The sequence below is a fragment of the Anopheles marshallii genome, chromosome X (genome assembly GCF_943734725.1).
Source record: "Anopheles marshallii chromosome X, idAnoMarsDA_429_01, whole genome shotgun sequence".
Lineage (NCBI taxonomy): Eukaryota > Metazoa > Arthropoda > Insecta > Diptera > Culicidae > Anopheles > Anopheles marshallii.
The window spans coordinates 5,276,372-5,288,156 of NC_071325.1; the positions used below are offsets into that span (position 1 = coordinate 5,276,372).

The 11,785-nt window shown below is 44.6% G+C and overlaps 1 protein-coding gene across 1 annotated transcript in view; it reads right to left on the bottom strand.

Annotated features, from left to right (window-relative positions):
• Positions 1 to 9,924, bottom strand: part of LOC128718106 (uncharacterized) — a 36,420-nt gene extending 26,496 nt beyond the window's left edge. Inside the window, exons 1-2 of the mRNA XM_053811783.1 lie at positions 9,914 to 9,924; positions 9,682 to 9,865 (exon numbers count right to left, since the gene is read on the bottom strand). Of these exons, the coding sequence (XP_053667758.1) occupies positions 9,682 to 9,865; positions 9,914 to 9,924 (195 nt within the window). The remainder of the gene's footprint in view (positions 1 to 9,681; positions 9,866 to 9,913) is intronic.
• Between the last annotated feature and the right edge of the window lie 1,861 nt (positions 9,925 to 11,785).

Consider the following 11,785-nt stretch of genomic DNA (forward strand, 5'->3'; position numbering starts at 1 on the left):
AACTGGATATTTTTATGAAACCTTACACAAATTTCCATCAGTTTAATACTGGCTGCTCATAATTAAATGTGAATAAAACTGTTGTCAAATCATTCATGTAACATGCCGTATTGTAGTTAAAATGAAATCAATTTCAACATTATTATATATCTGGGTCTGTATCTATATCATTGACTGCTATAAAAATATCGGTTTAGTAATAAAATATGCTTCGAAATATTGTGTTTTTTTTTTAAACTTTTCTTCTAGTTACGCGGAAATATTTAATGTGTTACAGGGATTTGAAGATGACATAATTTTTCAAAAGCCAAATCATATAAATTTTTAATAATTTGACTTCCAAAACTCAACGGCAATTGATAAAAATCGATAAACTAGGAGACATTTTCATAATCTTGTAAGTTCTTAAAAATAAAAACAATCGTACTATAATCTCAGCACGAGTCCAATTTTCGAGGATTCATCTGCACCAAATGCCCAATGTGCAACATTTCATTTATTTATTCTCCCTCCGAACAAAACAAAAGATACAGCGCGACGATGTATGATGGAGGTGGAACAGAGGGACGGTTGGGAAGGGGGTGAGGAGGGGGTGGGGGGAGGTATTTTGTTTTCACATAAATTTGGCGAGCGCGGGCGCATCTAGCATGGTGCACACTTTACGATGCGATTGTTTCTCAATCACTGCAAACGGATGCTGAAGGATCGTGTCAAGACATCGGTTCGGACAATGGTTCGGTTGTGTGAAATGAAGAAGAAAAAAAAACACGAACCAGTGTAGGACAATGCTGGACAACTTGATCGCGCTGAAATGTTTATGAAGGCAAGGAAATATTGTCAAGAGTGTAATGTTATAATTTAGAAACAAAGGCCAATGCAACATAAACTTGTTCCCTTGCTTGAGAATTATAGCTATTTTTACAATATAATTACTGTGTGTGTGTTTTTTTCTCCCCCTTTTCCGCCAATCTACTCGGCATCACGTAAAGAGCAACGGAGTTTTAGCACTCTGCCAGAGAGGCATCCTTGCAAACGGACCCACGCACAGTCCTACGTACGCGCACTCGAAGAAAAAGCCGATCATGGCGGTAGCTTACTGAAAAATCAAGCGGGAATAAAATTGGGTCACGCCTGGACCAATGCTGAACCTGGACACCCCGTTCACCGGCGCGCGCTGGTGGCACGCATTGCCCACAAAACGACACCACACGCCAGGCGCGACACCGCGCCAAATAGGACCTTGGAAGTCCTGCGACGGCGGCCAGTAAAGTGGTGAAATTTGGTCACCTTCAAGCCCTTTTTTGAATAAATGCAAGCCCAAACAGCGCACACCATCGGGAAGGAAAGGGCACAAAAACGGAGCGGCCGGTGGAAGCGAAGAAATGCGCAACGGAAAGAAGCGATGGTTACGATTGACGCGACAAAACCCACGGTTACCACGAAAGCGAACGCACTAAACACACAGCATCCAACCAACATGCAGAAAGGGAGAGAATTGGACTGTTTTTTTTGTGTTTGTTCGTCGCTCGTCGTTAGTTTGTGAGCTGGTGGAGTAATTTATTGTCACCCGGTTCTCGCTAGGCAATAGGTCGGGGGGCGGTGGGAGGGTTTCGGATTATGCTCGTCCTGGTTCGCTGCCCCGGTCTTTCGTTTCGTCCCGTTGCAGCCGTGCACGGCAATACTCGGATTGCAGTTAGGGCTAATAAAATGTAAGCTAATAATGCTGAAGATGGTGGAGCTTGCGCTTAGTCCGCTTATGATCACACGACACTAAAGCTTATCGTGGTTACACTTTCCGTGGGCAGGAAGATAGAAACCGGTGGGGTGGGAAATGATCGCTCCCGCTCCCTCTTCCTACCATCGGTTTTAGGAACTGGTTCCTGGGCGGCCCGCATTAAATCTGGATCCCCGAGCGGAACCCCGGCGTGGAGATATTACAATTAAAGGGATTGGATCGGAATTTTTGGACTAGAATACCGAAGCGCAGCTCCGGCTATTTCCCCACAATAAGACATCGCCTCATGCCGTAACCGGGTCCAGGGCACTGTTTTATCGCACCTTGGATATTGTGACTTCCCAATCAGAAGCTTAATTATAGGTTCTGCAGCACTGTTTAGTTGTTGTAAAGCAAATCAGGCACAAGAATCAGGCTCCAAATTGGAGATGCTTTAAAAATGATGTAGGTTATGTACATCGTACGGATGGCGCATTATTCTTGATGCGTTTAACGAGATGACACCTTGAAGTTATGGAGCACTTTTCACAACTTTCAATGCGACTTCTCAATATCTTGCGGAATTCAATCCAATTCTTCCTCCACTCAAAAATACTCAACAAAAATCAATGATACTGAGGCGTTCCTCAGGAAGAATTCTAGAAATATGTGACATGCAGACAGAGCAAATTACTTTGAAATGAAACTTTTCACAATGTTTTTGGGACACATCCAAGTAGCAAAGCAAATAAAAACTCCTCTGAGAAATATCAAAAGAATGCTGACCACAAACTCAGGATATCAGGTTCCACAAGCTATAACAAAAAACCCACAAAAATCCTTGAAAACTATCAAAAGTAGTGAAGCAGTTCTAGAGAAAACAGAAAATAAACATCATAAGCGACATGCATAATGCGATCGTTCAACTTTTTTCGAATTCATAACTCTTATTATAAAAAAAAAACAACCCAAAAATCCTTCTAATATTGCACTGTTCCCGAGGTTTCCTGAGCGGACCCGAATATTTGGGCACTGAGCAACAGCTTTGAAAAATTCTAATATATAATACTGTCAACAAAACATGCATTAATATGAAGCAGTTTCCATGCCATGTGCAGATTGAAGGCGAAATCTGGCAACATTTATCCGCCCAAGGTACATGCGAGAATTCTAGCGTGCGCTTCGGAGCTGCAATGGCCATAAACTGCAATCAACCTGTCAGCTCGTTATGGCTGCAAACAGCAATTCGAAACAGATGTAAAAATTGTTCACCCTTTTTGCACTGGTCGGGCCGAAACGGAAATTTTCCCCCAAAACGTAGGTTGACGAGCGATTGACTGTTTGATTGCAGATTTGAATTTCGGTTGATGGGCGCGCGTGCATCTCACACTGTCATTGATTGTTTTTTTTTTGTTTTGGCTGCTTTTTGGGCAAACCCCGAGTACCTCTTCGTGGCCATCGCGCACTTCCAGCGCATCCTCACGCTCAGCAATGTACATCACCACGAAGGCGAATTGTACGTTATGCGCGTCCTGCGTCATCACATACGGCGCGTACGCGGGGTTCAGTACGCGGCACGGTGCCATGCTGTCCAGCAGCTCGTAGATAAGGTTCCACGCCGCCCGCGTATTGGTCGGTACGAGTTCGTCTCCGGCGTCCGAGGACGAAGCCAACACCCGGCCCGGTGACGACCGCAAGCCCCGGCGCGGTAGCAACGGTGCACCCGGTGGAACGGTCGGTACAACCATATCGTAGATCGGTCCAACCGTATCGTAGATCGGATTATCGCACCCGACCGGTTCCGATCTTGCCTCGGAACGCGTCCGACGACAGCAGGATCCGCAAATACCCATAGCGAACGGTTTGCAGAATAGCTTCACACTTGGCCGAATACAAATCAGGTAGTAAAACCCGCCACCGAGTGTAGGCACAGCAGAAGTGGTGAAAATTCGGTGAAAATAAATTCGCAACTCACAGGAAATGTTCTGTAGCGGTGAAACCCGGCGGGCGATGCTGGTGCGGGGCTGGTCCACAAGGCAGCAGCAGTACACTGGCTTCACAACACACGGCTAGCACTAGATACACTGAACGTACAGCACAACACACTGGCGACTGGTGGCACTAAAGAGAGCTTCCAAAGTGAAGAACTTTCTTCCAGCTGGGTCGACAATCGACTGAACCTGCTGCGCTACTCGATAGGTTCAAGAACTTCATTCATACCCTGTGTGCCATGTTCCACCCATCTGTTTCACCGCGTATCGCTTCCCCTCCCGCCGTCCCGTTCACCCCCCCCCCCCCCCCCCCCATTCCTCCGATCCTCGGCTGTGCGCGTGTATGTATAGCGATGCACCAATGCGCATGTTTCCACCGCTGTGGGTTCGAGTGGCAAGCGTTCGGGAAACGAAACTATCCCGCGGGACGCGTAACGCGCAGATAGTGTCTGCATACATCGTCGCGGCCTGCCACTGTATGTGTGTGTGCGAGGATTTTTTTCTTTCTTTAGTTGTGCGGTGTTACAATTTCCATTTTGCCGTCTCAGCCCCGCACGAGGATCAAGAACGGGGAAAGGAATAGTAAAAACGCAGTCGCAGTCGCAACACATCCTACACTGCAGTCAAAGGGTAGTTGCTTCTACCCATGCGCACTAATCGCGCTGGGATGCTTTTTTCCCGCGCAACTACAGGTGTAGTCGATTCGGGGATGTATATAAGAAACTATATAAGTTCTTTCAAAAAAAAAAAATTGGCAGCTATGTTACAGTTGAAATTAAAAAAAAAGAAAAACATTATGTTAAAATTCTGTTAAGTAACTATGATACGTAAATTTCTCTAAACAGTTTATATAAATTCCATATAACAACTATGTCCAATAGAATTTAATTATTAAATGAAAAAAAATGCAATAATTTTAAAATTATATGATTTGTTTAGTCGTTAACCGAGTGTGATAAGGTAATAATTGGACTTCTTTAACTAAATGTTTAGTTTCAAAGAAATTGTTATCTTCCTAATATTAAATCATATCATAATGTTATATTATTGATATGTATTTTTTTTGTAAAATAATATAACATTCTGAAAATGGGTATAAAAGTGCTTAAATAAGTCTAAATGGAATGATTTTTCTTAAAATGTAATGTTTTGCATTGTAAAATATTGTCATTTTTTCTTCGTATATTTTTCAATAAAGAATATATATTAACATATTGTTGGAAAACATTGCAAAATTTAGAAAATGTTTCTTTAAATACTTCAAAAATTCACATTTCAATTACTTTTATTATTAAAAAATATGTTGTTTGATAACATTTTGCCTACTTGTGTACTAAAATTCTTGACTATATGAAACTGCAATGCGTTTTAGATTAAGAAAGGGTATGGTTCGCCTTCAACTACAACATCAGCTTGCTACACCGAGCACCCGATGCGTAGCAAAACAATAAAATTTAAAAATAAATACTTCTTTGAAATCTGCTCGCCTTTGTACCCCGTGCTGCGTTGTGCTAATTCAAATACTAACTTCCTCCACACATGTTTAGGGTGCATTCGGGCAGGCATTGTGCTGCAGGCAAACTAGCTATAAGGCACTGGGCGGACACCGGTAAACATACGGACGAAAATGTTTTCATAACCCATTAGCGATCGGAGACCGTCGCCTTTGCATTTGCACGCACCGCACCGACCGTCTGGCGGATGCAGCCGTGTGCAAAAGTGCAACACAAAAAACCGTTTTTTTTTTTCTCAAAGATCATCCGCTTTTCCCCGGGACCACGATAATAAAGTCCGCCGTTGAGGGCCCCCGAACCCCGAATTCAATACGCCACTTCGGCCGGCACGTAGGTTGAGGCTGTTCGATCTGCCGCTGCACCCAAGGCGTAACAAAACGGTTGTTGTTTCTGTAACGCGCGCGGCAACATCTGCGACGGTTTCCGCCGCGAGCCGTACCGGGGCGGATGCGATGTCTGGACAGGGCCCACCAGGGATGCGACGCGCTGGCGAAAGAATCATTGTGTCGAGCCGCGATCAAAAAAAAAAAACCGCAAAAAGATGCGACTGTTATCCTAGGTTAGGTTCGGGACCGCGCGAATGTTTTCCGGGTTTTCGTAAGATATCCGGTGCGTTGGTTTGCCATAGGGATGAAAGGAAGGAATCTGCACTGTTGACACTACACGCAAGAACATATCAAAGCGTTCGGTGCGGAAACCAAAGTGTTGTTCGAAGTCATGAAAGCATAGTCGACTCTTATCTTTGACTACACTTTTACAGCAATTGCCCTTCGTTTGATTTCAACATCTGAAGACAGATCAAAGTGCTCAAATATCAATACACAATGCATGGTTTGTTGGAAAGATCTAAGGGTTGGTACACAGTACATAAAACTCTGCACCCAAAGTGTTCTAAACGAAATTCGTGCAAGAAAAAGCTAGTGCTCTTAGTCATCAGCGCAGGGCGTGCGTTAATATACCGTGGGTTCGCAAAACGAAGAGGGCGGAGTTTTGGTGCTACTACTGCTGCAGTGTGCTCGAATAGTGCTCACGCACCTATTTTTAGTAGCCCAATGGCCTTACACTACCCGGGCAGAAGGGCAGGTGCTCAGGGATGTTGCATTTTGACTCTACGAAGGGATTTTGTTACAGGAAGAAAAAAACAATCTTCATTATTTAAACACTTTCTGCTATCTATACCGGATAGAACGATTCAGAAAGAGTGCGGAAAGAATGCACATAGTGGTGCATTCCTTTCTTATGCACCTCATCGACTGTCGCTTATCAGCAATGGTTCCAACCGGCACAGTGCTGATGATGGGGCAGTAATGCTGGGGACATTCCGGTGCCATATATCAACCCCATTCCACCTTCTCCAACGAGTGTGACGATCTACTTGCAAATATCGTACATGCGTAGCTGATAAGCGAAGGCGTAACAACAAGCACGCGTTGTGATGATCTCCTAACCGAGTCCATGGAAATTTGTGGTAAATACAGGCGAGTGTGTGTGTGGCCACTCATGAGCACGATGAGGAATGTTGATGTGGTATCAGGTGTATGGGACTTGCTTTATGCGACTTTCAGGGACTTCTTCAGATATTCTTAGAACACCCGAAATACCACCAGGCAGGCAACAAGTGTTGCAGTGCACGCAACAAAATGCGCTTCCAACCAACACCCACAGCCAGAATTTTGATTGTTTCAGCATGTTCTACCACGCTCCGGGTGCTAGATGCACGGCTCACGTTGGCGCCAACACTGCCGGATGCTGCGAACGCTCATCCCGCTGCAGTGCAGTGCGCACGGCGCTATTTTCGGTCGCCTGGGCGTTCCATTTGCTGGCCCCGTTCGCAGCTTTGGATCGGGCAAAAGCACACACACGCCAAAAAAAAAACAAAGCAAAAAAAAAAACCAAATAATTTCATTTTACGCGTTGGTCAAAACCGGCCACCAAGCCACACACCGGCAACGATGCACCCGTAGACCACTGCTTGATTTTCTAATTTTAATAACTAAACTACTTGCGCGTTGGTGTGTCGATTGCAGTGTGTCGATTGCTACCAGTGCTTTTTTGCTTGATGCGAACGGTTGTTGCCGGTTTCGGAATGGTGCAACCGATTGTTGAAGAATTTATCGCCGGTCTGAGTGTCACAATCTCATCTGGGTAGACGGTGGTTCAATAATGGTCGCGAACACCGTTCGCGGTATGTTTCCGATCGTTTTCGCCCTATTGGCCGAACGGAATGTCGTCGCGGATATTATTTCTCCGTGCACGCCAAGCGATAGAGATATTTTCATTCATCGTATCCGCATGCGGGTCGGGTACCGTGCCCGGTGCCGGATGGCAAAGTGTCATAAAGTTGTCACCCGGTGATGAGCCTTATTTCATAGCTATAAAATTGTACAACACCGCCCGATGAACGGTCACTGTTGGACTACGTCTAGCTAAGAGTGTCTGGCAAGTGGGACTTAGGAATGCTAAATGGAAATTGCAATGGAAATTTTACAACCATCTCCACTGCCGCTTGGCGTATTTACAAAACTATATTTCGCTGGGATTGTTTTTGCGTTGTAGGCGGAGGATCAGTGTGTCCCCTACCGCCAGGATGCAACGAGATATTAATAGCGTTATGGCTTAATATTATGCCTTTTCAAATCGTCCTCCTTAATCAGATGTAATTTTATGGCAGATCTTTAAATTAAAGAAATTAACCCTTAATGCTGCATTCACCACCGGATCGCAGCGTGTTTCTGTGTGTTAGGTCGATGCAGTTGTGATTTCAGCATACCCCGGGGTGCATTTGCAAGGCTTCCAGCAATGGCGCAACGTAATAAAAGGCACATCCGTAATTGACCCTTGGACGACCCTATTCTCTCTGCATCACACTACCATTTTAATAGGGCTTCCTTCCCTGGGACCGTCCGCACGAAGTGGGTTATTTTTATGATAATGGTGGGTTTTTAATCAACACTTTACGGTTTGATCGATAAATGCCGAACCGTGGATGGATGTCACTTATTATTTACTTTTATACGCGAAAGTGCATGACGAAGTGATGGGAACCCGTTTTATGGATGAACCAATTGACTGATTGTGATTTATTTTGGTGTAGTTTTATGGTTTTTTTAAATTCTTTTTCTGTAACTTTCTTCGCTGCTCATTACTTTCTGTTACTTATAATATGCTAAATGTAATGCAAAAAGCATAAATTACGGCGCACACAGCATGTGGTTATATTTTAGGTTGTAAAACATTTAAATCACCGCACGAAAGTCTCCTATTGGTGAGGAAACAGTGTGCCAAAGCGCACGTCCAACCGACATACACCTGCCCGAGTAAGGGAGCGCAATCAAATTACGGTAGCTACGCGAAAGGCATAAACGCATCCGGAAGCCACCCCGTACACGTTCACCGGGTGGCATACTTCCGCTTCCGCTCTCGCATGCGGCAGGTAATGATGTAATGTTACGTTACGTGAGCGACCATTCTGCGGTGCGGCTGTGCCGCTGAGGAATTTGGACAGGTGTGGAGTGTTTTGTTGTGCTATAATTTTTTATAGCATTAGGGCGGATAGCTTATGATGTACGAACCACAGCCTGCTTTTTGTAATAAGACTCATTTGGTAACATTAATTAATGAAAGTCAATTAATATAGTCCATCAGACACTTATAATAGGTACTCTCTTCTGAAGGTAGAGGACATAGGCGAACAGCAACTTAATTCGAGTAGGTTCTGACAATAGAACTGAGAGTAAAGTGAAGCAGAAGATGAACATTGAGGGCAAAGTGACCGCTTCGTTCCTTGAAGAGGTCGGCGCAACAGATCAAACCGTGAGGAAGTATCTCGGCAAGATAGACGCAATCAGTGGTCAGTCGTATCTCAAATTGCGGTTGAAAGTGTTGGTAAGAAATTACCAGCGAAGTGCAACATCGTAAACTTGATAGAGACCCACATCCTAACTGAAAGGCATCGTGCAGAAAGAATACTTCCAGTTGAACACCAAGGAGAATGTGTTGACTATTCTCTCGAAGGACTATCCGCCACATGATGGCAAGAAAGTATCTAAGGAGCTGTACTGATAAATACCCTTTTAATTATTTATTACCAAGAGACAACTCTCACTACTTCCCTCAGATGCGTCCTAGACAACCTTTTTCGGCTAAACCTCAAACTGCGGATGTTCTTCAATAATTATCAGGTCTAAATGAATCGTCGAATTCTCTTCCGGCTGGTTAGCGTAGAGCCCTCCAGTAGGACGTTTTAAATTTTCTGAAGTAAATATTGAATATCTAATTCATGCATTGAGTTAATAAACGTTATTAGCTGAATTGAAATGTTTCTTCACCAAAAGAAATCAGATCATTTTATGTTTGAGATATATTGAGAATGTAAACCAAAAACACCCTTGCGTATAAGTGACGTTTTTTTCTTTTAAAAATAAATAATAAGTTGAAGCTGGTTGTAATGTCTAGCACTTACCGTGTTGGACGTCGGCTTGGGAATGCTGGAATGCGGCGGCGGTGCTGCAGACGGGTGTACCGGACGCCCGTGGGTAAGGTGTCCACCCGTCCCGGGGGCGGTGTGGCCACGGGTAGGCGGCATACCACCCGCAGACCCGTTCGTCCCGGGTCCACCACTATCGGCCATCCTGGTTGACGTTTTGCTGTACCGTACGGTGCGTTACTGGTACTGCCGGGCATCGGTAACCGACCGACCCGTCATCCTCGCTGCTGGACGCGTTCGTTTCACGCACGGAAACCAAAAAAAAAAACACCCCCGCTTTCAAACAATGCAAACGCACGCACGTCCCGGTTATCGGGTTTGTTTTGATTTTTGTGTGTGTTTTTTTTGTTCGGAGATGCACCACACTCGCGGCAGGACCGTAGACGACTGACGGCGGTTGGTACCTTGTTACTGGCAAGATGCAAATGTCGTCGCGTCGTTTCGGGTGACTTTCGCTCGCAAACGTTGCGGCCTCGCGTACGGAACTGCTGCGGGCTGTCCTAAAATGGAAGGAAAAATGGCAAACGTACGATATGAGTGTCGCGTGTCACGTGTGCTTCCGTGCGTGTGTGTGTGTAAGAAGGGTTAAAATTCAATTAATCGAACATTGGTGGAGTATCCCCGGAGGGGGCAGCGCAGCAGACCGGAGGACAGACATTTATGGACTGTATCGGTGAGGCGCGTTGCATGCTGCACGCTGTACTGACCGACTGGTCGGTTTGATTTGAAGGTTAGCAAGAGAAAGGGATGGTAGGCGCGAGTGCGCCCAAGTCGCTTGTCCTTGTGGCGACATGTTTGGACGACGGTTTTTTGCAGACAGTTGGTCGATGCAGAGAGAAAAAAAAACAATGGGAAGCAATAAAAATTTCTGGCAATTAGCATAGGTAAGTTTAAGTAATATTCTGCTTCCAAGCAGCGTGGGTGAGTGGGAAAGGTGATTGGCAGCTGTTAACGGATGGGTGACGTTTTTAATGCGTCTCTCGTGTGTTTCACACCTGCATAGCAACAAGCGAGTGTTAAGGCGCTTGCCCCCTTCGGTGATTTTGCTCTCCCGAGGGGAAAAAAGTTGCATAAACAATCAGTTAAAATCGTTGTTTAATTGAGTGGTACGTAAAACAAAAGGACATCAGTAATCTTCACACTCTACTAAAACCTCCCAGGAACCCTCCTTACATGTCACACATCATTCCGGAAGAGTAAAACCGACGGACGGGTAGGGTTTTTAACACGAGTTTTATGTGTTCCTTAGTCACCCTCCTCTCGAAGGCCACCCCCCAACAGGCCCACCAATCAGTAGGGGAAGGACATAACCGTGAAATAAAAAAAAAAAATGGTAAACGATCACTTTAAAACGTCATCGCATCCGTACCGTTTGCGGGCACAGAGCCCAGCGAAAAAAAAAGGTCAGTCGAGGGGGCTTCGACCGGCTTCGGAGAGAAATCGACACGGAACGGCCACAAATCCACAAAGTTCAGGATCTCAACTGCTCTTCACCTTTACTGCGTACCATTTAAATGACGGACGGGGCTTTTATCACGCATTTAGTACCCCGGTAGGCCACAATGGTATAGTCTAGGCTGATGGTCGTCTCCTTACTTCCGTTGTAATTTTGTCACAAAGATAAAGAATCAAATTTTGTCTGTGGTTTGGAAACAATATAATACTAGTAAAATATAATTTTAATGTAATAATGATAAGTCTTATATCGATGAAATAATTAAAATAATTCACTTTTATACAATGTGTTAAATTAAGGAAAAAGAACATCCAAAGTTATTGACAATTTCTTCCACATTATTAAATGATATCAATAGAATTTTAAGGTATTTATCAGCTGACTATTAATTTAGTCAAATCTATCTACATTCAACAATTAACCATATGTCCATCTCTGGACCATTGTGCCATGGCCATAAGGGTACATATTCTTATGCCAGTGAAGGATATTTGTCCGGACACTCACTTCTCATTGTTGACTAATATCATTTATAATGTAAAGAAGAAAAAACAAGCCTCCTCCCCCCCCTCTTGACGCACAACCCATCCGTACAGTTCCCTTCCCTGAAAAGCCAGCACTCCT